This window comes from Serinus canaria, chromosome 1, assembly GCF_022539315.1.
Source record: "Serinus canaria isolate serCan28SL12 chromosome 1, serCan2020, whole genome shotgun sequence".
In the NCBI taxonomy this organism is placed as follows: domain Eukaryota; kingdom Metazoa; phylum Chordata; class Aves; order Passeriformes; family Fringillidae; genus Serinus; species Serinus canaria.
In genome coordinates, this window is record NC_066313.1 from 44,584,042 (window position 1) to 44,612,013 (window position 27,972).

General features: G+C 40.9%; 1 protein-coding gene across 6 annotated transcripts in view; it reads right to left on the bottom strand.

The window, feature by feature from the left end:
• Positions 1 to 221: 221 nt before the first annotated feature.
• SPATA13 (spermatogenesis associated 13) overlaps positions 222 to 27,972 on the bottom strand; it is a 71,497-nt gene continuing 43,746 nt past the window's right edge. For 5 of the 6 annotated variants that reach the window (XM_018908509.3, XM_018908510.3, XM_018908508.3 and 2 more), the window contains 10 exons: positions 25,656 to 25,800; positions 16,884 to 17,020; positions 16,115 to 16,294; positions 14,877 to 15,062; positions 12,649 to 12,828; positions 11,785 to 12,017; positions 9,277 to 9,406; positions 8,372 to 8,744; positions 5,396 to 5,470; positions 222 to 4,184 (listed from right to left, as the gene is read on the bottom strand). In XM_018908509.3, coding sequence (XP_018764054.2) covers positions 4,003 to 4,184; positions 5,396 to 5,470; positions 8,372 to 8,744; positions 9,277 to 9,406; positions 11,785 to 12,017; positions 12,649 to 12,828; positions 14,877 to 15,062; positions 16,115 to 16,294; positions 16,884 to 17,020; positions 25,656 to 25,800 — 1,821 coding nt within the window. In that variant the 3' untranslated portion in view covers positions 222 to 4,002. Of the gene's footprint in view, positions 4,185 to 5,395; positions 5,471 to 8,371; positions 8,745 to 9,276; positions 9,407 to 11,784; positions 12,018 to 12,648; positions 12,829 to 14,876; positions 15,063 to 16,114; positions 16,295 to 16,883; positions 17,021 to 19,366; positions 19,588 to 25,655; positions 25,801 to 27,972 lie in introns of those variants that run through there. The other variant, XM_009102835.4, reaches the window with a different exon arrangement.

A 27,972-nucleotide genomic window follows, 5' to 3' on the forward strand; every position in this document is an offset into this window, starting at 1 on the left:
AACCAGCCTTAGGCATTGTTAAAATGAACTTGTGCTGGGAAGCACTGAAGCTGTTACTGGGAAAACAAGAGAGGATGGTGTGACTTTTTCCTTAAAATACTAGAAGAAATATGATAGTTGATACATTTTTGCATCACAAAGGAAATTTCGTAGACAATTTAAAAAAAAGCACAACAACTTTAAAACTGCACATAAAGTTTTATAAGACACAGATGAGGAACTTCAGCTTTGTATATTATTTAATTCAACCATGTACAATAAAAGAAAAATAATAGGAATGTAAGTTTGTACTTATTTCCAGAAAATAGATTCATTTGACAAACAACATTCAAAGAGTAAATAAACCTTGCAATGCAGTTATTCCAGAAGAAATGCACATCAAGCTACTGCTGTCCTATACATTGTACTTCAGCTGTCAACAGCCAATTCCTCTGCTCTGCAGCCAGGACACTTCATTTACAACATGTGTAACAGCACACACACAGCGTGAGATGCACAAAGCAATGGAAGGTATGTTACAAAACACCAAAACAGAATATATATGCAAGTTATCCCTCTTATTTACAACAAAGAGTTTTAAATTAGAGATCGTTTAGAAGGCATCTGCTACATACAAATGCCACACATGTAGAAAAAAAAGCAGAAAGGCAGTCAGAGAAAGGTATTGTGTTAGTTATGGCTAAAGACCTTTGGCTCCAAAATTGTGATATAATTATTTCCAAAAGACAACTAAAATGTGGAACATTTGAGAAGTCTGTCTTTGAACTCAGTTCTTACGCTGACCACTAAAATTCAATGTGAAATTTAGCATGGCAAGAGCCACTTGTAAAACAATCTTATTATTTTATACATCAAATGCTCTGAGTTGGGTGCAATTATGGTTTGGCATTTCCTAACTCAGTGGGAACACATTTGAGGACAATTATATTTTACTGCATCTCATGCAAAAAGTCTGAGGTTATCTGCTCAGCAGGCCATCAGGAAGGCTCCGGCTGGGCTTTATCAAAATGAGGCACAAATGTTCTTAGTTGTTGCCCTAGATTTTTTTATAGTAACTTAAAGCATGCAAGTGGAAAAGAACAGATGTTGCCATCACAGCTTCCTGATGATCTATATATAAGTTTTGTCACCAGAAGGAGAATCAGGGCAAGAGTTGCTACAATTCAAACTTCTCCATTTTAGTTGCAACTCCTTCCCACAGGCTCTGAAGTGATGCTAGCTCCCAAGTAAATATTTGTCTTAATTGTTGAATAATATGTGTTTTCATTTCACTATAATTTGTTTAAAAGACTATGGCATAGTATAAATTTGGCCTGTCTTACTATACTTGATCTTAAATCTGTTGCAAGGTCATATTGCAAAGAAAGACAGAGAGAGCATTAAAAAACAACCATGTCTACATGAAGGGTACCATATGTAAAACTGTCCTGAGTAATCTGCACCATGAAATATTTTCTTTTTATCTCTTTGAAATTCACTCCTTGAGAAAAAACCTACTGCATCCAAAACCATATGCAAACATTTCTGTTCATTTTTAGGGCTAAGGCACCAGCACTAATACATGGGAAGAGCCTTCATGGGCACTGACATGTCACAAGAAAGATCCCCAAACCCTTTTTTTCCAGCACCTCACAGAACTGAGCGCTGGAAGGAAGTAGGTTTCAGCAAAGACACATTTGTAAGTGTGGATCTCATAATGTCTTCAGGTCCAGCTAGCAAAGTTTCTGGGTGAGCACTGCAATCCAACTTCAGCCTTTTTTTTGCACTTAGAACAACTCTTTCAGAATGTGATTATGGAAAATATCATCTTCACTCACACCATATGTGCATCTCATTGGTTTACAGGCCTGAATGTGGCATGTACCCACAAAAATGGGTATGTAAGAAATGCAGAAGGCTTACTCATTTGAGGGGAAGGGTGTGCATCCATGCCTGCATTTGGAAGTCTGCTCCTTGTGTTTAAATTGAGCATTTAGAATTATCTATTTTTAAAAATCTGAGCAGCAATGGCTGGCTTAAACATCAAGAGAAATATACAAGCAGCTTTTTCACTGTGCATTTTCTTTCAGCTGGATCACTACAAATGTCAGTGTGCACTCCCAGTTCTTAACTAGTTTATATCATCTCCCATTGCTATGGGAAAGCACAAGCAATGAAATTTACTATGCAGGGCACAATTTGGCTGAGCATACCAGACTTTGCCTTATTGCTGAGCTATATACACAAGGCATTTGAAATGTACAGTTGTCAAAAAGATGCAATTTAAAATGAAAACCACAAACCTGGGCTTTGCAGAAGTGGCCACAAAGTTAGGAAATCACAAAACCTAGTTAATAGTGGGCTTCACAACACTGATGATAAATAAAAATATGGAGGTAACAACAGTAGTAGGAACAAATACATCTTTAAAATAAGGCTTTTCTACATTGTTGTTAAAATGCCTGGCGTTTAGCCCCTTGTTTGTTTTTCATATATTACAGATCCATGACAAAGCTGATTGTGCCCACTGTCAAAGAATACCCTTGGATCTATCCTAATCATCAGGTAATGCCCCTAATCAGCAGCATAGGATAAAGTATTGTAAAGACATTCATAGCAAATCAGTTCTGAATCATTCTGAGTCTTTACTTCCTTCCCAGCAGTCTTGTCATCCTTGATGAGAGCAAGCAAGCAGAAACTATCAGTGCTACAAATATCAGGATCCTCTTTCTTCCTGGTGGCTTTTTAAAAGTTATTCTCCCAGATCAACTTCATGCCACAGAGGAATTGAAGCAATGCAAATCATGGATTGCATATGCTGGCCAGAACTGACCTTAATCAAGTCAGGTTCTTCCTCTTCCAATGGGGACTGATGACACCAAGACAAAAATCCATCTCTGGTCCACACGATTTCTCTGTCCCTTCCAGTAAGGATTTCTCTTTCTTCTGAAGAAGTTATTGGTCAAAACCCATTGGTCAAAACCCATTGTCAATTGAATGTGTACAAGAAGCATGGATCCAGACCGCTTCAATATATTTACATTACAATTTATTCATTTTCTAAGTCCAGCTATATGAATAAAAAGAATGAGATCTATGTAACATAGCCAGCAGTCACTATGTACTATCTCAACTCTGATTTTGTACATTCACATTATCTCTGTGAGAAAATAAAAATGTATTTTTTACACAGAGAAAATAACATATTGGAAATACAAAGAAGAGTCTCCCAGGTGAAGAAATGAGTGAAAAGCTCTACACTGAAGAGCATACATGCATGCATCTGCTCTGACTGAAATGAATCAATCTGAGATGCCCTGGGCTCCTCTTGTTTCCACCTGTGTGCAATAAATGCACATATCTTTACAGTCCATTTCACACTCTGTTCCTGTTTCTATAGGACAGAATAAAATTTCCCTGTTCCAATCTGGAATATGGTAAGGCCTTGCGGGATGTTCTCCTGCCATTTGGCAATGTAATAAAAAAAATACAGGAAGGATTAGGGTCCACTAAATTCTGCAACAGCTGGTTAATCACATGGGATATCTCCACCTGATTTTAATGGGTGATCTGTGCTCAGTGCTCCAGAAAGAAGGAGAAAATTCTACTAAGACTCCTTGCTGATACATCCCTGTAGAAAAATTCCTCCCTATCCAAAAATTTGGCCATCAATATAAGGTTAAGAAAAATGAAATGTTACAATGACCTGCACAATTCCTTCACTACTTCAACATAACTGAGAAACAGAGATCAAATGCTGCTGTTTCTGAGTAACAGCAAGTTGTCTTTGTCAGAAGAGAGACTGCTCTTCATCAGCAATGCTGACACTTGGCAACATGGACTTCAGAGCAGCCCTGACAAACTTCTTTCCTCAAAGGCTGCATTCCTGGCTCAAGGGAACCCAAGGTTCTGCCTCTGAAATGGGAGATTCACTGAGCTTAAGTTAGCTTGACCATGTCTCCCAGGTCCTTCTCTGGAGTGAGCCTCCCTCTGTGCTGATGTCCTTCCAGGTCCTTTGGCCTCTCACTTTTTAAAGGGAGTCAGTTTGTTGAAGGTATGCCAGAAGAGGGATGGCTTCCGCTTGGGTTCTGCCAGGGCAAAGACCTGCTGCTGCGGGACGCTGGTAGGCACGGTGATGTGTCGCTGGTGAAGGGGATGAAGGGTTTGGTGTGGAGGAGGCATGGGACACCCATTATAGCTCACACCTACAGAAGAACAGTTGGAGAAAGCACCTGAATCAGACAGGGAAATTTAAGCACAGAGCCAAGGGACAAGATGAATTTTGCCATGATCTTGAATGGCACAACTACGGGTCACATTTTCTGATGTTTGACTTTTTAATTGCTGCATTGATTTGGCTTAAGAAGACAACAGTACCAGTAAAAATAATGTAACAGAATGACCAAAACCAAGCAGTGCTTTCACACAGCTGGACTATACTGTTTGCACAAATAAATCTTGGTATTTCAAAGGAATGACTTCAAACAGCAGATATTGGTACTTCAGTCCACTCTCAGAGTAAGGCTGGGTAAAATACTGCTACCAACAAGAATGCTGTTTCTTCCATTTGAAATATATTTTTCTGGGTTAATGTTCTTAAGACCTTGAGCTTTGTGCATTCTGAACAGAATCTCCTAACTACAAACTTTAGCCACTCCCCTGAAAATCCAGACAGCTTCCAGGGGTATCTATTGATTGATTAAGAGAAAATGCTTTAAGAACATTAATCCCAGTGAACAGAAGACAACCTAACATCAACTCCTTCAATCCTAAACTCAGACATAAATCTTATTCCACTTTTCTCTCAGCACACTAGAGATTTAGCTGAGTTTGACTTTCAGATGGAAAAGGACAAAATCTGTTGTGCTTTGTTTCTGTTGTGATTATTTTCTGAGAGAGGAAATGAATAAAAACAAACAAGCTTCTGGTCCATCCTTCCTTCTAGAGGGATGCCAGAAGAAGCCATTTTGACTGTTATTGTAAACAATATAACAATGTGGCTTGCAAGAAGATCTTTAGGACATTTTAAACAAGACACAGAATTGGTAAAGAAGAACAAGCTCTGAGTAAAAGCAAAGGAAGGAATTGTAACACTTATTTATAATTTAACCTGTGCATCCAATTCATCACAACTTTAAAAATAAACACCTTGCCTTACCTCTTGAGTTTCTTCTCTAATATACAGAATACTGATTTGTCTGTTTGAAGAAGCTCAGGGAGCTGATTTAGTAGACAGTTTACAGAGATATTGGAATTTAATATTAAAATACAGGTTGATGACAATTACTTGACTCCATGTAAGCCACAAAAATGTTTTTAAAAGATTGAAGAACTCGGCCACAGCCAGACCATGCTATTTCCTAACGAAAAGATCAATGGAACACAGTAAGAAGGTAATGCAATTCTCAACACCCACCTTTAATTTTTCCTTGCCTTGACTTACGGGCATTCTGCATGGCTTGTTTCTTCTGATTTTCTGAGATTTCCATACCTACACAACAAAGTGTAAATTAGGGCACTAGTACATAATTACTGTATCTAATATTTGATGGCATTAAATTAAAACAAATAAGTAAATTGTATCTTAAGCAATTTTTAGTAAATTAGCAAATTTTAATAAATCTTAGTAGCAATATACCTGAGGTTTTTAGAAGTATTGTCATATGAACTTAAAGAGGGTTTTCCACTGGGATAATGACAGATAAGTCCAGATAACAAGAGATTTAAAAAAAAAAAAAGTTGTCAAATAAAATTTTTGAAATCTACAAGTCACCAGTAATAGATCACAAATGCAGAATCCTTTTGTTTTTCATTCACTCTGAGCTAACCTGGGTAACAGATTGGAGTCACTGCTAGTACAAATTTTGGTATCTTTCCCTTCACTCAGAGGAGAGTATCACAAAATCTGGCAGATGCTGAAGCAGGCTGTGATGTGGTTTTGGCTGCATCATTCTGGGGCTGGATCCCTCACTTGGGTTTCTCATACATACTTGTGTAAAATACATGAAGCACATGGGTAAGTAACCCTATGCTATTTACAATCATGTGACAGGTGTATGGCTGAGCTGGGGTACAGAGATGACAGACATCTGCTAGAAGGTGGCATCAGAGACTGGTGCTGTCTGGAGCCCAGGTAGAGGCACTCCAGTTTCCTCTCCCTGTGCACAACACAGTTGAGATACATGCAAATGTCACATTTGCACAAGGTGACAACAGGGTGCACATGCTGTTTCATTTCATGCTGTGCATAAGGCTGCACTCATTTCACACATATGCACAGAAAGAGCACAGAAGCTGTGGTTCAAAGCCAGAATGAAGTGTCTGCTTCAGTTCCATTTTGCATCTTCCCTCACTTCTCTATACTTTTAAAACTCTCTTTTTTATCCTGAAGTTATGAAAAAGTTATTACAAATCAGCCTATTAACTTAAAACATCCATAACTTTTGGGTAGCAGTAGTTTTTTTTTATCCTGCGGGGATTTTTTTTTTTTCCTTTATAGAAACAAGGAAACAGATTTTTAAAAATGAAAGCAATTTCATCAAGAGAGATCAGACCACTTTCTTAGGGTTACTATTAGTGGTTTGGAGAAGGATTTTCTGGCTGTGGTCTTTTCTCTCATATATTCATAAAAGCTAAGAAAAGCTGGATATAGTTTGGGACACAATGACTCACACCAAAGTGTCTTTGAAAATAGAAGTAAAATGCCATTTGCAGTTCTGAATTGAAAGAGTATTATTTGTTCTCTGAGTGGTCAGATTAGAGGCTTTGTGTTTAGTCCAGCGAGATAGCTTACAAAATCAACAAGACAAATTTAAAGCTGAGTTCGAGAACAGTGGCATTTTTCCATTGGTTTTGGCTGCAGGAAATGTTTAATTATGCCAAAAAGAAGACATTTTAAAAAAGAAACAGCCTTCTGGTTAATGGAGAAAACATCCAAGCCACTGTGGCTCACAAGACCAGATGGACATTAGCTATTACAACTCAACAATCTTTCCTCTGGTTCATCATACCTGTCCCAAAACAGGAACATCAGAATAGTGAGTTGCAACACTTGAAAAGCAACTTTACAGAAAGCTGGATGTTACATGGGCAGAGAAGACTGCATGTGCCTATGTGCCATGACCAAACATACAGTTTCTCTTAACTGTTTTTTTTCTCCCCCACTATATTGCACTGTGCCTGAAGAGCATCAAGCACAATGGACCCTCCTTGCACAGTTCTCGCACTCAGCAACCACGGGAAATTGTGACCCAGCCCCAAAACAAGGGCTAGTGCTTTTATGACAAATCTCACTGCCAGTGCCACCACCACTGTTGGATGGTTACTCTTCTGAATATCATATGTTGATTTTCATGAGGTCCCAGCAGAATAAATAGTTTAGGGCTATAGCTGCTACACCTTTGCAATTTCCTCATGCTTGGGGATTTCTGCAGCAGTGTCACTTAGGAGGAATAGTTACACCACAACAGACCTGTGGCTGCCCAGGGCAGAACCTCAGGAGCTTCCTGACAGACAGCATCTAACTTGCTCAACATACTCTCCCAGTGCTCCATAAAGTAACCACCCAGGAAGCAGTGCAGAGCTCAAGAATGCTTCTTCTTAGAAAGGATGGAAATGGAAATGTTCACTTGTTCACTTTTTATTTTCTTTACCACAGTCTGCTTTCTTTGTATATGTTTTGTCAATGAAATTTTGCTGGAGCTTTTGCCACTGATCTTAGAGGGTGCATGAAACGATGCAAAACCAAAAAAGTAATCCTAACTATACACTGACACAGAAGACACACTGTCCTTGGAGTGTCCCACAGGCTGCAGGTCTAAAACTGGTCCTAGGATTTACTACCTTTTTTCCTGCTCACTCAAGGTTTGGCTTCATTTCTCTGTGCCAGTGCCAGAAAAATGTGCCAGTGCCACTCACTGCCCAGTGGTGCTATTGCTGGGTCTGTAGTTAAAGACACCATACAACTGCATGGGCCTCCTGGACACAGGAGGTGCCACTATATGCAGTACAAATCTACAATTATTGCCTCTTGGCTTTGTAAAAAAGGAGCCTTTATGGACAGATATTTTTGACCAATCATTCATACAAAAGTGCTAGGATTTTAGATGGATTTTTATTATTGATTAGTTTTTGTGACTTGCATCTTGTCATATCTCATCTCTCATTCTGCTCCACCAAGTACCAGAATCACATGGATGACACTATCTGCCCTGGACCTTTGGCCCACAGTGACAGGGCAAATGCCCCTGAATAGGCTTCACTTACACAGCTAAACATCAGGTCAGGTAAGAAACGGACACCAGCTCAAGAAGACAGAGTGCACATCTCCACAAAACAAAGAACTGCAAAAGCAAGTTTGTTTTAACCACTGTTTAGAAATTGTTTCACTCACCCATTTCCTTGTCTTCTCGAACTCTTCTCCTTTCATTTTCATACGCCTCCATCCATCTCTTTTTATCCTCCTGTTTTTTTGCACAGAATAAATGAACCTCTTCTGTAGTTCTGTTTATTATCTTAAAAGCATTCTTGACATTGATGTTAAAATCTTTGTCTCTGCCATCTTCAGTGTCCACAATTTCTGTCTCGTCCATGTCAATACGATCCTTGTAATACAGAATGTCCCTTCTCAGCAAGTCCTTCTTACAGAACACAAGCTGATGGTCAAAAAGGAAGAAAGTCCTCTGCTGGCTTTTGCCTTGTTTTGATATTTTGGTCAGTTCTCCTGAGTGGATCAGTTCTGAGCTTCTGGCTAACACATCTGGTCCCTAGGAAGACAAGTATATAGAGATATAGAGATATGTAGTAAGTAAATAATATTTTAAGGTCTCAGTGTGTGTCTAACCAGTCTCACTATATAATTAAGTCTTAAGTTCACTCACTTTTCTTGTATTTTTATCATTAGATTTGAAAATGTCACACAATGTAAATAATATCACAGAGGTAAATTCAATCAGTGTGGTTCTGCATAAACAGACAGAAACATTTAAATCAGTGAAACAGGTTCCCATTCTGACAGAACTACCAAACTTCCAAATGAGATTCAACATTTTTAAAAGCTCCATTTTGTCGCCTCTTCTCAAAGGCAAGTGTCCATGTTACATACTGCTCTTCCTGAACTATAAACAAGGTTAATCAGTAACAGAAACATTGTAAATGAAGCAACTGGACTTTTAACGGAGCAATGACCACTTGAAAAGTAGACACCATAAACAAGCACCTGCGCAGAAAGACTCCTGCAGGGACATCAAGTATTGTACACAGTACCTTTGCCCAGGAAAGGCACAGGCTGACACTCACCTCCCAGTCCACGATAGAGACTTGCCAACGGGCAATCTTGTCTATGCTTTCTAGTCTCCGTTTTCGCTCGTTGATCAGGCATGCCACGTTCTTCATGGCCTCATATGCAGCTTTTATGTTGCTATAATCACTGGGAAATGTAAGCACATTTCAAGGATCACTTATACAATGGACATGATGCAATCACAAACCATGGAAATGATGCAACTACAGTCCCTGCAGTATTAGCCCACATTATCCACTTATCCCTCTACTCAGGTACTTAAAAAAGAGGAACATGATTCCTGCTATCCCAAACCCCACACAGTAGCCTGCACAATTCAGTGCTGCTGTACTGCTGGGCTTGTCTAGGAGCAAATTACTTAGACTGGTGGAAGGAGGCAGAAGAGATCGATTAATGAAGTGCAACACTGTCTCTACTGAAAACAATGGCAGAACTCCCACTGAGCTCAGTGATGGCTGTATTTCACCAAAGGACTGTGTTTTTAAGCAAGACTTTAGTAAGTTTTTTTGGGAAGGACATTCTTTTAATCACGTTTAACAACTGTATTTTCTCCTTGTTCCCAGTGACTGGGTCAGTGAACACAAATGTAGAATGCTAGGTGGACGGGAAAAAAAAACAAAACCAATCCCACATAGGGTGAGAGGAAGCCAAGAACAGGGGAACCAGAGAGAGGAATTAAAGGAGACAATATGAAGAAAGAATCCAGTTTCTACAGGACAAATGTGTCAGAGCCATGATGGTCACCTGCCTCTTCCTGCTTCGGGACTAATGCAATTAACTCATGCCAATCCTCCTGTCCTTCTTGCAATGCTCTGCTCCCCTCCTTCTTTCCTGAGCTCTCAACATGCCTATGAATCTCCCCAAGCTTGCAGGCAGGCTTTTTTTTCTCCTCTGAATAGCATCAATCTCTCCTTCACCTTTGTCAAATGGAGTCTCTCAGAAGAGAGAAGGAAAGAGACGTGTTTCTTAAGGAATCCCAGCAGAGCAGCTGCTTTTCCTCTTTTATCAGAATGCCCGTTGCAGAAAAGGGAGCCAGAGGCAGAAAACAGCATGAATCAGAAATAAATCCTGCCAAGGCGTTAGCCTTGCTGTCCTTTTTATCTGCTTCTGTCTCTGTTCCAATTTTCATTGGCTGCTGCTGATGGATGCGCTTCCCTTCTGAATGCGTGCATTCTCTCCTCTCTTTATTTACATCTGTGGGAACTCTATTCTGCCACACTGAATACAGAAAGTGAGATTAACAATAACAGGATCCTACTAATGCCAGGGAGATGTCCCACAGGGTGACCACATGATATCCATACTGCTACACTTGCCCTTCCTTATCTCAGTTCCTTTTTTCTTTGTTGGTATTTATTCCACACTTGCTACACAACTCGTGGCCTTCACAGCAGGCTGTGCATACTGGAACTTCAAATTTTTTATGAAAACAAAATGGTCCCAAAACCCCCCAGCTGGCTGGAGCTTTCCCAGGGCTCCATGTGGGTGTAGATCTGCCTGTTTGTGAGCATCTCTGCACTGTGGGTGCCTCTCTGTGCTTGAAGGCATCTCTGGATGCTGTGCCACACAAAAGGAAAATACATATTATGGGAGAAAGGTGGTGAGACCTCGCTGACACTTTATCTGCAGGTTTAATAGCTCACAGAATAACCTTTCTAAAATTAGTATCAGTGAAGAGAAATTCTGGTTAGTAATTCTTATTGCAGCACTTCCCACGTAGTCACAGAACTGAATAGAGGCATCTCACATCTAAATGTCAGTGCTTCACAGATCTCATATTTTGCCCCTGGCAAAAATCCAGTGGTCTCCAAGGGGAGTTTTCTCAAGGTTAAAGTACTGACTTTGGCCAAGGAAACACTGCCTCAGGCTTCATTTGGACTTTGAGCACAGGGGTCACAATGGAATACTTTCTTGCAACCATACCAGATAAAAAGACACTTATAGATAAAATCTTAATTTAGTCAAAGATTGAATCAGTGCAGGGGTATACCAGAAAGGCTATCTGCAACTTAAATTTTTGTTTGTGCCAGCTGAAAATCTAGTATCTGGATTTTACTGCAAACTAAGGTGATGTTTATTACTACTAAGTTTCTAAAACAAATTACCTCCAAACTTTACTCTTCACTTTTTCTTACATCCACAACTTTTATGAGTCTTCCCCTCTTCCTCTTTGGATTTCTTTCTCCTTGATTTCTTTTGACACACTGGCCTTTTATTCCACTCTGAATTACACATCCCTCCCTGCATCCTGTTTACACACCATTTTCTTCTCCTTCTCCCTCTTTGAATTATTCCTCATTGTGTCATGCATCCTCTCTGTCCCCTGTGCTGCACTTTCAGATACTGTTTTGGTGACTGACTGTGATGGTTCCAAGAAGCCCTGTTTATCATGGTCCATGGCAGTTTTGTTCCTGATCTCAAACCCTTCAGTGTTGTGACACCCAGAAAACTTGAGTAATGAGGTCTTACTACGATTACAGAATTTGTTATATTCATTCTCTCACCTGTGCTCCTGAGTAGTGTATTTGAGCAATTCTGCAAGCTGCAGAGGGTATTTGCAGATTTTCTGCACAGGCGTGAGAAGAAAACCATCAATGGCAATGTCAATCATCTGCTGCAGCAAGCGACAGGCCTCAAAGAAGTGGCGGTATTTGCCCTGCTTCATCAGTCTGGAGAGTTCAATGCAGGCACTGGGATGGTTGTTACAATACTCTGAATAAATAGCAAAGCCTTCTTGCTATTCAGAAAAAAAAAAGGTACAACTTTACTAAAGTATTTGTCTATAAAGGAGAAAAGCAATTTTTGTAATATCTGTTATATATAATTAGATTAGGTAGTCCATTTTCTTTACTGCTTTCAGGCTGATCAGCCTTGAAAGTATGCAGAAATCTACTTTGTAGCTGTCAAAACCATGTACCCTTTTTTGTCAGAACACAGAAATAAAGGTCTCTTCTTGAGTCAGGATAATCAAACTCACTGTAAGAAATATTTTTCTTTGGGGAAGACAGCTATCGGCTTAGCAAGTCTCTATCAAGAACTCACAGCCTATCTCCCCACTACCTACCTTCCCTAATGTCTGTATGAAGTTTTTGCTTGCTGAATGAGATCACTGCAAACAATCCAGCTCATCTGGGATCATTAGAGTTTCAACAAACTTAAAACTGTTTACAAAATTACATGATTGATAAAGATGAGGAGAAATCTAAAACAAATATTTAATTAATTGCAAGTTACTTTACATTCTAAAATGCTGCCAGTTTATTATTTAAGGAGCACTTGTTAGTAAAATCCTCTCCTAATAGGGTAACTTGGCTTTTTATTATCATATTTTGGTAATTTCATAAATAAAACCAACTTTTTCAACCTACATGTTGAAGAAAACATGACCCTATTTCACTTAGGTGAGGTTCTTCTTTGTTGTACTGTTTCTCAAGATCCTTCAGAAACTTCCTTTGGAACTTGTAAATATCTTCAATATTTCCAAAAATGGTGCTTAGCTGAGCTGTGGTGAACATTCCTGTATGTTTGCGACACTGCCGAATGTAACCCTGAAATGAAATAAAAAACACTCCTCAGTCTGAGGATGTGAGACACGTCCTACCTTGAACTAAATCATTTGAGCTGCCAAGACCCCGGTGGTCTCCAGGCAAGGGAGTGGTTTTCTACACACACACACACACACACACACACACACTCACACACAGACAGAAGCAGAAGTTCAGATTTGCATCTGAGATGTTCCCATGTGGATTCCTGGGGTCCAGCCCCTGTCTCAGGGTACCCCAACTGAACCAGGGAATGCCCCGAGCGTAAAGCCCACTCACATCTCCCTGTTGCGAATGCACTGCAAGGACTGAACCTCCAGGACCAGCTGCTGTGCTCACAGTCTCACAGCAGTTACAGCACCAGGGCTCAGGGAGTGCAAAGGTTAACTGATGTGACAGGGGCTATCTGCCAGGCTCCTCCATTTGGCTCCTGGCAGGCAGACCTCCTGCAAACATCTCTGGGAGCAGACAGCTGAAATAGCCTTGCAGTTGCTCTGGTGAGGTTTACCAGGAAGTAACACTGACTGTTGCTGGCACTGTTAGGAATATTCCTGTCTCCTCCACAGCCATCTGCTCTGAGAGCTGTGCAGTGGCTATGCTGCAAGCCAGCTACCGCATTTCCTACTGCACCGACAGGGAAAGCCAATTCCTGTGCGGCTCCTGTAATGTGGACTGCAGACACTTCTTGAATGTAAAACATGTTTCATGGGTACACTTTAGCTTCATGATCCTGGCTACAACCCTGAGTGATTCATTCAAGGGCTGAGCTTGCAAATTTGGGTTACTATCTGTGTAACTTTTCTGGCTTAGTCTCACTTGAGTGTATTTTCAGCCTTATGTTCTACTTGCACCACCCTACAGATTCACTCTGAGGACAGCAGACTATCTCTACCCCACATGTTCAGCATGGCCCATTGCTTCTCTTCTTGGAAAATGTGTGCTTGCTCTCTTGTACTAAACTCACAGGACACACATATTAGAGAAAATTAATTAATTAATATGTGCCTAAGTCTTAACACGTCAGTAAAATATGAGAGTCATGTCCTAGAACTCAGCTAGCCATGGCAGCAGCATAGCAGAGCGTACAAATTCTTCTCTGGTCTTTCATGCACACAATCAATCTTACTAGCTTAAGTAAATAATGAATATAAATGGCAAAATTTTCATTTAATGTTTTAAAATTAGCCAGCTGGTAATCAATTTTTGTCCCTTCTCTCTTCAAGAAAAAGGCCTGATCTAAAAATGGAAAAAAAAAAAAACAAATAAAAACCTTCTGCTTCCTTGTCTACTTTGCTGTGAATTAAATAATCTAATGGTAAGTGGTGGACTAAAGGATGACAGCATGACAAATACAAGGACAGACCTAGCAAACTAAGGCTACAAAGAATATTTTTGTATGTTGCTTAGCACCATTCCAGATGCAAACCACAAAGACAAGTCAAATACAGGTCAAATGCATCATAACTCATGTCAGAAGAGGCAAGCTTCAGTGAAAAGTATTAAGAAGCTTCTTGCCCAAGTGTGAGCCTCCAACAAATATTGAGAAAAAAAGCAGAGAACCACCCCCATTTTATGGCTCATACAAGCAAGGCACACACTTAGATTTCTTCATAACTTCTAAGAATCCAGTAAAAATCTCCTCACTTGAGGAAACAGGGAGAAAAACCATTCAGCAAATACTCTTTCCAAGTTACTTCCAAGAAGTTTTGTCACTGAACTGCAAATTATTTTACTACAGTTACCCAGAGTTCTCTATACAGTGGCAAAAAGCTCTAAATAAACAGGACTTCCTTCTCTCATTTATTATGGAAATAGCAATCAGAGAGGCACTTTTTCACTGTCAAAAATGGAAGTTTTTTTAAAAGAAAGGAAGCAATGGCTCATGGCAGTCATCAGAGAGGAAAGCCGTAAGAGGAAACGAAGAATCTGACTGACAGCATCAGAGCGCAATTGGGAGTATTTTGAAATAAGAAACCACTGTGGTTCTCAACTGATATGGAATGATTTGTTCTCATTAGGTCAGCAGAACGTCCTCAGGTTAAAGCATGTACCTCACAGATGTCCTTGAGATGCTTGATATAGACTCGTTCTGTTTTCATAATTTCCTGTATAACGTTGGTTCTCATCTGATCCCTGTTTTCAGCTATTTTCTGGCGATGCTTGCTAATATCTGAATCTTGTTCTTCGTCCTGGATATTACTACAATTTTCTGGCACTTCTTCCTGATTAACTCGCAGCTGCAGCCAGAACAAACAAAGCAATTAGAGAGAAGCAGAAAGTTTTACAACGTGTGGTAAAACTGTTATAAACTTCTTATACCTAAGAGAAGAGTGGATACAGACATGTTCTCATTCTTATCTTACAGAGGGGGCTTCACAACAGGATTTATCTCCTTGTACTCACTGCATATTCAAATAAAGTGTTGAGATTTCTGTCTGGTTAAATACATGACTTCTACTCACAGTATTTGAGAGAGACCATGTTGTGCTGTCCATGTTGTTTTCAGAGTTAAGCTTATTTCTGACCCTTACTAATAGTTAATGTGTTTGGCCAAGTTAGCATGGGGGAAAAATTACAAAAGCAAACACTCAACCACTTTTAAATAGTTTCCCTGTGCCCCAACTGTATGATGCAGACAGCACCTCCTTTTCTGACTTCTGTCTGATTGTTCAGGTTGCCTAGAAATCTAGGAAAGAGAAAGGGAGGAACCACCTGCTGCACTTTGTGTATGTAGTACTCCATGCAGTGAGGTCCAAGTTTCACTAGAGGTTCTCAAAAGGCAGTTCAAATTATTTTCTAAAATATAATTCAATTTTTTACCATCTGAGAGTTACACTATCATTAATCTGGGTGACTTCTGACTGCAGAGTTCAGACTGTGAACCAGATTTCTACACAATGTCCTTGATAATAAATTAAGCCCTATTTTACCAAGAAATCCCTGCAGCGTGGCTGTCCCCTGCCTTTCCGAGAACTGTTGTGTCCTCTCTGCACACACTGATGACTTTCTGGTTGAGCTTCCTGCTCTTGTAATCTCTGTTTATGAAACTCCTTTGGTTACAAAGGGACCAAATGAAGAAGACAGAGTAAAAGTTGTCAGAGGAGTTAAGGGATCTTAGGGTGTGATTCTCTACTGCTTTTTTTCCTTGTGAACTCGTTAGGGGTTGCACCACTGAGGTTCAGCTATAAACATGCTGAGGATCAGCATGAAATGCAATGCCATGACAACTGCTGCACTCTGCTAGAAATCTTACAATGGTGGAAAAGCAAGAAGCAAAAGAGTTACTCACCCTGACAAAGCTAGCTGGAAACCAGGCCTCCTTGTCCTCATTTCTTCCCCACCACCAGTCTTTGTTGGAAGCTTCTAGAACTCTGATGACATCTCCAGCTTTGAAGCCCAGCTCTTGATCATCCATAGTGACATGGTCCCAGAGTGCTTCTGCATAGACGATTGTGCCATCGCTTATCAGCTAAGATAGGAAGCAAATGAGATTGCAAAGGACAGAAGATAAACTATGAAGTGTTTATAAACTACAAAGATATTGATGTAGGTCACTAGATTACCTACTATTACTGCTGTTACACGATAAAACTAAAATTTCAGATTTTCAGAAATCTGTGCATATTCTCATTAGTGAAAACAATTAGATTCCTGCTCCAGAGCAGTTACATAGGGTAACAGTTACAATCTGTAATGATTTAAAACCCAGAGAGAAAATTAAACCCAAACTGTCCCCTTTCCCCCGCTCCCTTCCTATAGTAGAGGAAACACTAGGAGAGATTATAGAAGGAATCACAATTTACTGAAAAACTGCAACAATCGCAATAATGCTACTAAAAGAGTGTACAAAACAAAGTTTTACCCACAAAAAGGTAAAAAAAGTGGTGAATATGACTGAGCAAAGAAAAGTCCCTCCCCAAAGAAACTAGCTACTGCCACTGAATTTTTTATGAAAAAAATGAAATCTCAGACTGTGGAAAACATCCCTCCACATCCCCCACCCCTGTCCCTGCCCTCCCTGTGTCATCATTCCAGCAATGCAAAGCCCCGGACATTACCTCATTAATTGCTAGCTGTTCCCCTCCGGGCTGCAGGTACCTGGGAGCAGCTTGGCAGAGCTCCTCGTAGCTGTAATCTTCCTCACTGCCATTGTCATCCACTAAGGCTGAAGATTCAGTCCCACCATCTGCAGCGACTAAAACAAAAGTGCAACAGCTGTTTGCTTCATCATTTTTATGACTCAAAGAAAGACAACAATGCAAGAGGAATTGCTGAGAAATTGCCTTTGTTGTCATGAATAAAACAGTAACAGCAGGAGTGGAGAATAGCAGAGCTCTCAGGAAAACCACCTTTCCATCATTAAATATGATTTACTCATTTTTAGAATTTCTTATTTAGCAGCTGATAAAGCTTTCGTACACAAAAACCCCAGAACTACAAAGATTCCTTACTTATTTTTTATCAGATAAAACCTTAAATGTCCAGTATCAGAAGGAAAGCCCTGATGCCATTTCCCACACAGCAGATGTGAGAGCCCCAGCAGTCAGTGGGGACACTGTCACCCCCAGGCTGGGTGCCCTCACACTGTCACATCCCCTGCAGGGACATAAGGACCCGATGGTTCCGTGCCCACCCACTCGTGAGAGGGGTGGGCAGCCCGCGTGCAGCCCCAGCTCTGTGCTGGCTGCTGCCACCTCTCCCATGAACTGGGGAGGCTCTGCCAGCAGCAAGGCTCAAGGGGACATGGAGCCCAGACTGGGCATGGTGGAATGGCCCTACAAAAACCTGTTCCAATTTTCCCAAATCACAACAGTTTCTTGGTTTGACAATTGTGCATTTTCTGATCAAGGAGGCAGCTTTGTATAGAAAGAGAGGTCAGGACTAAAATGGGTTTCATCTTATTACACAGCCACATAAGAAACACTGTTACTGTATAAAACTATAAAACCCCTTTGGGGTACACCACTGGGTGACAGACTCTTTTGGTGATCACTACTGGCAGAGGAAGAGAACAGGGGGCTGACCTCAGGAACAAGTCTGACTGACTGACTGACTGACTGACACCCACACTGCTCAGTGCTGGACCCTGTCCAAGTGGGATTGCCTCTGAAAGCTGTTATGTTGAAAGCACCCGGGATCAAGAAGCATTCACGACCAGTGGCCCTGTGCTTGAGTGCACTCTCTGGTCCTTGTTAATTTATTCCTAAAGATTTATTTTTATGGCAAGCCCAAGCTGTGAACTAGAGTCTGAAGATCATACAATGTTCAAGAACGCATTAAAAAGTAAAAAGTCAAATTCAGAATAGGTTGCTAGCCCTGAACTTCTTTGCTAAAGGCTAGTGCCTCCCAGGTAAGTTGCCATACAGTCAACACAGCAACTCTTACTCCTGAGTGCCTGGGAAGGGACATTTAAGCAGAATTATTGAACCTGCCAATTCCAACAAGCAGCAAGGCTGAGCAGCAGGATCCTGACACTGACTCTTCTCTACTCCGCTTCAGACCTGAGCACTGCCTGTCTGCTGAGCTCTGGGCTCTGGATGGGTAAGAGTTGCAAGGAGACAACTCCTGGCTTTACTCCATGCACCCACTACCACCAGGCACTCTGCTGCCATCTGCTATTTTCATTACAGGGAGAAATACTGAAACCCCCTCCTCAGGGCACACATACCACCACCAGCCTCTTCACTCATCTGAGCATTCATTTGCCAGAGAGATCAAAGCAGATCACCACACAGATTCAATGAAAAACTTGCCAAATTTTTCTTTCCATTAAAAATGTAAAACTATGGCATAGTCCTGATACAACAAAACATGGCTATTCTGTTCTACTCCCTAGCATTATAAATAGACATTCACATTAACAGTATCATCTGCTTAAGCAAGAAGGATGCAGAACCCCTATTTAAAAAATCAAGACTTTTCTTCCTTACAAACTCATTAGTCTGAGCACTGATGAACTTTTAAAACACATCTTGCGAAACTTACTGAAAATGCTTTATTAAAAAAAACCTGCAAATAAATATTTCATTAAATCAATTTTTATCTTATAAAGCAACATCCAAAAAATTAATCCCAGTGATCCTTTATACATTTCCACTGCACTATCCGTACTGCCTGTGGGGTTGTTCCAGTAATAATGGCACATCAAAATAACCTAATTCATTTGACTCCAGACAAAAAAGAACTACAATTTTGGGACAGAAAGCTGTTTGTTACTCTGTACCAAATCAACAAGCTTACATTGACTTTGTTGGGTAGAATCAAGTGAAATCTTGAATTCTGCATCTTTTTCTCTATTGAATACAGACAGAAATACAGAGGGAGGGGTGTGCTTTCCCAGTTGCACCAACAGGATGCAAAAAACTTAAGACAGCCTGGAATTCATGCCGACCTTCTAGTAGCTTTTCTAGTACTGCAGGTTCCCACAGATGACAAAGAGTAAGTGTCATCAGAATCAGGCCCCCTGACTGCCACTGTTTACCAGTTCAATCAAAAAACATTATGAAAAAAGCAAGAGCGAGCATGTTCTACTCACACGTACCCATCTGAAGGCTCTCCAGACTCCAAAAACGTGCCATTGCCCCCCTGGCTACCATGCTGCCGCCAGCCCTCTAACAGGTGATGACGCTCAGTCCTGCAGGGCTGGTGGAGGATCACAAGAGGCTCTGAGCTGCGCACAGCTCAGAGGAACAGGCTGTCAGCTGCCTCGACAGTGCCTCCGAGGCCGAGCCCGGCTGGGAACTGCCAGCAGCGCACTCAGCCGCTCAGCCTGGCTGCCGCGAGCTCCCGGCTCTCTGACATCATGGGGTGCCCTTAGGGAGGAAGTTCCAGAAAAGAAACAAAACCCCGGCTGCCTGGCCCTGGCCGCGCTGCGCCTGCAGCCGCCCAGACCGCTCCCACAGAGCCTGAACATCACGAACACAGCAAGCCAGGGAGTGCATTTGTTTTTCATTAAAGCAGCTAAATGCGATTTCAATCTATATTCAAATGACTGCAATCCAGAGGGAGAGACTATTTGGACGGGAATTGGGAGTTCCTTGTATTACAACACTGTTCAGAGTATCGGTCTATCTTGGTCATACTATGCCAGTTAAAATTCCAGAAGAAGCAAACAGTTAAGGTATTTTTTTGCACAATTTCTCTTGCTTCACAGGCAAATGCTGTATCATTTTTTAGGGCACAAGCAGCACAAGTGTTAAGGCTGCACCAGACTGCTCCCAGGAAAACAGAGAAGAGGGAGACATTTTCTCACTGAAACTACAAACTTAATTCAGCTGCTCTATGAAATAGGGAATGAAGCAGGAAATGGGAATGAACCTCAAACCCTCTGTCTTTCTCTGGGTCTGACCCAGCCAGAGCACAACCTCATTCATTCACCATGGGCCAGTATTCACCCTTGCAGCTGTGTCCTCCCGCCGTGAAGCTGGATCAGGCCATGCACTGGAAGCAAAGGCAGGAGCTGTTCCCGTCAGGGGAGTGCAAAGCCTGCTGCAACCTATGTCTGTACACAGCGCTATGCCTACAGTTTGGAAAGCCCCAAAAACTTACTGGCTGCTTCTTTAGCTGAAAACTGTTGCTCAGTTGAGCCTGTCCTGTAACTGGGAACTGCCTCCTCCAGGGATATGTTCACAAAACCCTGGAGGCATTTCTGCATACAGCAACTTCTCAACACCCACTAAAATCACATGGTTTCCCCCAGCGCTGCCTCAGACATAGAAAGAAAGGCCAAACATCACCCTGAAATATTAATGCTGTCTTTCTGCAAAAATCGTCTTTGTGCTGCACTCCACATGAGACTGACAGAAATCATCTTCTCAATCTCTCAACCTTCCCTATTATTTCTTGCTGCAAGGACTCTAGTTGGATAGCACAATAAAAAGCTACTACATAAGATCTTCACACACAGCCTCTTGGCATAAACCATTAAAAAAAAGCAAGCTGGCAAACAAAAGTGACAGTGGTGACACTGAAGTGCTGATGATCCTGGGACTTGCAAGTGAAAATTTCACACTTTTAATCAGCCAGATCACAAGATCTTTGCCATGTCAAACCCCTGCCCATCAGGGAAAGACAGTTCAACTGCCAGAGGAAAACCAGATCAAACCCCACATGGCTCTTTTACAAGACACCTTAAAAAAAAACAACCTCTGAAAAACAACTCGAAACTCTTTTGGTCTGATTTTTGCAGAAAGGAACAGACTGTGTGCTTTTGCCCAATGACTAACCTAATGCCACAGTGGGATGCTGCTCAGATAGAGGAGGGTTTGCCCTCCCTCCTTTGCATGGGCACATCTGGTAAACTGAACCACCACAAAAGAGCTCATTTGGGGTGAGGTGGTGGTGGCTTCATTTTCTTGTAGATCAGCCAGGAACAGGAGGAGGCACAGGCTGTCCTTTGTAGTGGCAGTCCACAGTGACCTTGTCCAAATGTATGCTGAGCTGGCTTAGCCACTGTGCAGGGCACTCTGAAAAGGCTGTGGGTAGCACTTACTAAAATACTAAAAGCTAGTTTATCCACCTCAAGAAAATTCAGTTCTAGAAACACCCTGGTATCATAGTGGGGGAGTGACCTGAGGCAGACCACAGGTCAACCCCAACTACTTCTCTGACAGCAGCCAGGAAGGAACATAAAAATAGATGAGGCGTGTGATGGCATTTTTCTGATGTACTTTTCTAAATTCCAGTTATCTTCCAGATCAGTCAGATCCCTCCTGGGGCAGAAATTATATCTTTGTGTTTAATGAACTGGATTTTTCAAACTACTTTCTGATTTTTTTAAACTGCTGGGATGTGAAATACAATGTGTAGCAATTAGTTTTATAGTTTAATTTTACAGTCTGTGAAAACTATCTTTTATTTTGAGCTTGCTCTCTGGTGATTTCATTTGGTACCCTTTAGTTCTTAAATTATTGGAAACAATAACTATTATCTGTTCATTTTTCTTATGCCAAACAGACTTTTATTCTCCTATTGTCCTTTTTTCCATGTTCCAGAGCCCAAGCCACATTAATCACTCCTCTCAGAGACACACACACTGAGTCAATTTTCTTGTCCTTCTGCTTTTCTCTGTATCGTCCCCTGTAAAAAATGCCTTTTGGGATGGAAGGAACGGGGAGATGGCCCCCACACACACCAGTGGCACAATTGGGCCTTCTGTTTGACTCTCTATTCATTTCCTACAAACTCCTGCCCTTTTATTTACTGTTTTGACTGTTACTATGCACTGCACTGACTCTGTAAATGTCTGTTAAGATTACAAGTCTTTTCCTGAATGGCAATATCCAGCTCAAAGTCCTTCCTTCTGTAAGCACATCAGGCTCTTTTCCTCCTCCACATGCATTACCTTGGCTTTACCAACACCTGAAGCCAGAGCAGTGCCTCATGTCTCACTTTTACTACTGTGAATAATTCAGCACACCAGCAAGAATTACCATTTCGTTTAATACCTCCCTTCCCACATTATTCGTGCAGACACTGAACATCTGATTCCACTCATCAGCTCTCTCTTTAAGAAAACCAACCACTTTCCTGAGTCATTCCCAAGCTGTGCTCCACACAGACCAAATTCTAGTCCCGCCCAAAAATATGCAAAAAAAAAAAAGGGGTGATTTTTTTCAGACGCTTATAAAAATTACTCTGTAGTGACAAACAGACAACCTGTTTAATGTCATTTAAAACTTGTAACCCTTCAAGCACAAGAGTAGCAATATAAGTCTCAAGGGCAGTTTCCTGTATGTTGTCTGATTCTTCCTCTCTTTCCTACAGATGATGATTTACTGTCTTGTCACATCTATTTTTCTAAAATTTTACATCTCTAATTTTATCTACCATTGCTATAAGAAGAAAGCAAGTAATGTATTAGGCTTTAGCAAGTAACTAAAATAAGATACCACTGGTTTTCAGAGCTTGAGTTTAGAATTACTTTCTATAATAAAGGGCTTTTGTGCTATCAAATTTCACTGTGCATGAGCAAACAAAAAACTCTCACATGTTCAAAGACAAGGAAGTGCCTTGAGATTTAAGAGAAAAAAGAAAAGAGATCAGAATTTGTGACACTAGTCACTTTAGTATTTTCTTCTGGAACTACCAAACAGATTTTTGCAACTGCTTTCAAACTGTGAAGCCCACGATATTCCACACTTGCCTTCAGAGTTTTGATTTCAGAGACTTTTCCTGCTCCACTTCTACATTTATTGTAAGGTCTCATAAAAGTCACATCTAACATAATCAAGGTTGCTTTGGCTTCATTGTCCTGAAATCTTGCTTTGTGTATTTGTCATCCTGATGCTTAAGTTTAGGAGACCAGTAATTCAAAACCTAAATAATACCTGGAGAGATATTGCTCTCATGCAGTTGTCTAGGTAACTAATACTATTTCATGTGGTTTCCAAACATCAATTAGAAAGGATAACTAAAAATAGAAAAAATAATTCCTGCTCTGTGATAACAAAAGAGCCCCTTTTTTCACAAACTACATTATGGAAGATCTGTTATTCTGTGAGTGGTCCTTCTGGAATCAGGGACTGAGACACCACAGAATCTCAGCAAGAGTCACAGAACTTGATGTCTAATTTACCTCAGTGCCTGGATCATTAAGTGTACTTAGAAGCATACAGCAGAACACACTCCAGACATAGGTTTTAAATTAGATCCCAATATTCTACTACAATATAAATTCAAGGAAAATACAAATGGAGTATATGTAATTGCCCTGGTTAGAGAGAAGAGGGGGTGGAGCTTTTAGCACTGTTTATTCCATACCACCCACATCATTGCTGGGGGCGTGGTTTTGGCAGAAGCAGCCAGGCACTGGAAAGTGAAAAAAAAAAAAAAAAAAAGTTTGTCATCTTGTTGGATCTCTCCAGGGAGAAGGCATTGGGATCAACCAAGTGGTTCCAGCCCCTCTCCTTTCCCATCCCTTCAGGTCACAGGTTTAAGACACAGTGCTGAAGGACAGCAACAGTGAGTCTGAGACGCCACTCCAAGGGAACAAAAGGCAACAGAGAGAGGCCAGCGGCTGAGCCAGCTGAGCTACACAGAGCCCAAGCTCCAGAAGAGCCCAACTGGAGCAGCACCGGTGCTGGAGCAGCCGTGTGGGACTGAGCCAAGCTGGGTGGAGCAGCATCAGTGCCAGAGGCAGCTGTGCAGAATGGAACCAGCAAAGCAGAGCAGTCTGAGGCAGCGCTGTGGCACAACACGATCATTGCGCTTCCAAGGGGTTTGCCTGCCCTGCTCCTTCATTGTTTCCCAACAGGGGTGAGGGAGAACGAACATAAAACAGTGGAAGCTCTTCTTGACATATTGCCTTTGTGTCCCAAATACCATGTGGCCCAGATGCAGGAACAGTAATTATATTGTCTTTGTGTGGAGACCACAGCAGGCACTGTCTTCAGGAAGACCCGGAATTTTTTTCACAGTGGTAAATGCCATTTTTTGTGGGTAGCGCATACTTCTTTTTGCATACTTTTTGCTATTAATGCTGCTGTTGTCATTGCAATTTTAGTAAATTGTTATCTTGTAATTTCTCCTTATTGTCCCTCCATTACTGAAAGGGGCAGGGGGAAAGGGAGTGGCTTATTGGGAGTTCAGTTCCCTAAACCAGCTGTCTAAACCAGCACAATAATGTATCTCAGAATCACAGACGATTCTGAGTTGGAAGAGACCCACCAAGATCATCAAGTCCAACCCTGAAGTGAATGACCCATATGAGAATCAAACCTACAGCCAAGGCATTATCAACACCATGCTCCAACCAATAGAGCTCATCTCAGTGGATAAGTCCCTCTTACTGCCATACTTAGAAATTCTCAAGTCTGTTTCTTGAAGGGCACCTCCTGAAAAAAACTGTCACGTTCTATTTAAAACAGGAGAATTCAGTTTTAACACGCTCTTACATAAACTAATTTGTAGTTAAATTTGTAGAATTTGGACATCACTGCAGCTAAAACTTAGCTAAGAACCATAGAAGCCAAGTGCTGACTTGTAAACATACACATAATTTTAATAAACATTGAAAAGGCTATTTATTAAGTTTTCTACTTCAGTCATGGGAAGCCTTGATCAAGAAGGTTCAGAGTGAAGGCTTCCAACAGTGTTTTGTTCACTATTAACAGTGAAAGATATAAAGTGAGAATTTTGCTTTTATTTACAAGTCTTGCCAGTGTCTGAATGTGTTAACCCAGGTTCTTCTGGACCCACCTGTGAAGAAATGTTCCACTACATCTAGACTAGTTAATAGACCACTTCTATTAACTCCAGGTAGCATTGCATGCTAAGAGTAAACAATTACAGCAAAATTACACAGGACACATCAGCGAGCCTGTTAAAGTGCAGTGCTTCCAAAAAAGGCAATTTTTACCAAGAACCTGTCCCTCATGTACCAGAGTTCTGGTTGGACTACACTCACCAGCAAGCCACTTACTTATTTAAGGCTTGCCTATCTAAGTAAGGCTGAATGCATGGCAAACAAAAAATTAAAAATACATGTGTGGTGTGGCTAGGGTTCAGGTATAAACTCAACCATATTAGAACTTACCTCCTTCATAATCTATTGACTTTAGGCAAGTATAAAACTAAGAGAGTGGAGAATACAGGCATGTAAGTGGTACAGAACAATAAACCATAGTAATGTCAAAGAGTAGACAGGGAAAAAAAGTTTTACATGAGAACAGCAGCTACTAGTAAGAAACTCACAAAACAAAGCAACTTGGCTGGGCATTACTTTGTCACTGAGTTGGTTTGCACTCTTTTGTCCTCCACACTATATTCTAATTCTTGCTTAGCCTGGAGTGTAGCTTTCTGATCTACAAAGTTAAAAATACTCATCTTACCATTAGATGTTCTCATCTGCCGCCTCCGTCCCACACGGTCCAGACCGATGGGGGTACTTTGTGAGAAGGTGAGCGGCCGGAACCTGGCAGAAACAGCCTTGTACGGGGGCACCTTGTGTGCTGGAACGGGTGGCCGTGCCACAGGCTACCGAGGAAACAGGAAAATCCAGTATTAGCAAAGCCACAGGCAAGTCCAACTGAGCAAAGCTCAGGTATGAAGTAAGGTTTCTCCAGATAGTCCAGGTAATTACACGGGCAGTAAAATCTCCTATGTTAAAGTAACATTGCTTAAACACTGCATACCATGTCCACCAGCATCACAGAACAAGTTTTATTACATTACAGTTCTTTGTTACATTGAAAACTCCTTAGCCTTCTGTTGTGGTCAGACACGCTCTGTAATTTTCATCTTGTAATATGCTTTTTTGAAGACAATCAGAAGGTGGGAGCACCTCTCCTATGAAGACTGGGCTGAGAGAGCTGGGGTTGTTCAGCCTAGAGAAGACAAGGCTCCAGGGAGACCTCTCACTACGGCCTTTCAGTACCCAAGGAGGTCTACAAGAAAGCTGGAGGGGGACTCTTTACAATGGCATGTAGTGATAGGACAAGGGGGAATAGCTTTCAGCTGAAGGAAGGCCAATTTAGATTAATGAAAAAGCTTTCCAGGATGAGGATGGTAAACCATGAGAACAGGTTTTCTGCAGAGGTGGTGGATTTCTGCTTTCATCAGTAAAATGTATTGCTTGTCAGTAAAATAAACAAGACAATAATAATTGTCTAAATGATGCTCTGTCCTGAGTTCCCAGGAGTCCCGTAAGAAAGAGGTAGTACTAAGCTTATTATTAACGTTATCTCAAAGCCATTTTCTTTGGATAAATCATTCATTTCTGAAATTATGACTGGAAAACCTACCCCTGTTTTATTTGCAAATTGAGCCTAATTTTATGTTGTCCCTGAACAATGCCACATTAGCCAGGCTGAATGATCTTGCATAAGCATTCAACATTAAAGAGCCAGGCTTCAGCACATGAACTTCAGAGAAACTCATCTTTAGATCTTATTGTTCAGCTGTTACTGTTCTTCTATCAGGTAATCTAAAACATCTGGGATGGTTTTTAATGAACTCTCTCTTGACACTCTGTTACGAAACACATGAGAGTATTTTTTGAAAATGTTTTCTCACACCTAAGCTGTCCGACCAAAACAAAATACAGTGAAGAGGAATTAGCTTTGTACTTTTCAAATATTCCCAAGGGTTTTCAAAGCTTTAAAAAAAAAATCACCAGTGTGAAGAGCAGTCTTTGATAGCCCCACATAAAATACTTCTAGAGCATATATGCCTGCTTGATGAGTCCTTTTTCACATTCCAGCTAAAAGTTTACTTTTTATTATGACTGCTAAAAACCTCAATGTGTATGGAATATGATTCACATACAACCTCATCTTTAAACCTCATTTCCTAAGTGCCTTATCAGTATACCAGAATCCTTCACCACAAAAAGTCTGATTTGTTGTATCAAACAGCTAATAAAAGTGATGGCAATTACTGTATGCAAATAACTGTCTGAGTTAGCAAAAAAAGCTACATATTTCTGGCCAACTAAAATTTTCTTATAAGGCTTCAGTCCAAATCCTTTCCCCAGACAGACATGGATGTGTGGTAGTCCTGGGAAATTGGCCTGGGAAGGCCATAATTTGGTTTAATAATGTTAGGAATGCTTCATCGTTTTGGTCTTGACCACAGTGATCCAGCAATGTGCTAATTTAACCCCAACCAAGCAGCACTGGAGCATGGAAAGAGTCAAATCAAATAGCTGCCTTGATGCATGTTCCTTTACTATTAAACTGATGTGAACAAGGTTTGAAAAGAGATCAGTCTGGTCTCAGCACTAAATGAAGGGCCTGGAGAGTGTTTAATCCCTTACACAGTACAGCAAGTTGCCCATACTTACTAGCTCTTGAAATCCATCTATTATTCTTGAGTAAGGTGGCCTAGAATTTACAACAATAATTTTCCTCTTTTTTTTAACCTTCCAAATTAAGAAATAAATTAATTTAAAATACCTTAATTACATATGATTTGAAACACAGGCCTTTGCCTGGGTAAAAGGTTCATTAGCCAATGAGTTTTGCATTAAGATGCATTTTTCGTCAGGGACTTATAAAGAAAAAGTATGTAATACACAATAACAGTGTTCGTGTTACAAAATGTTTTTCACAGGAAACTGAAAATCCTGACAGTGTTTTAGCACTTTACTATAAGTAAACTTCCCAGTGGGAGATGAAGTGGCTTGAGAAAGACTAACTGGACTCGAAT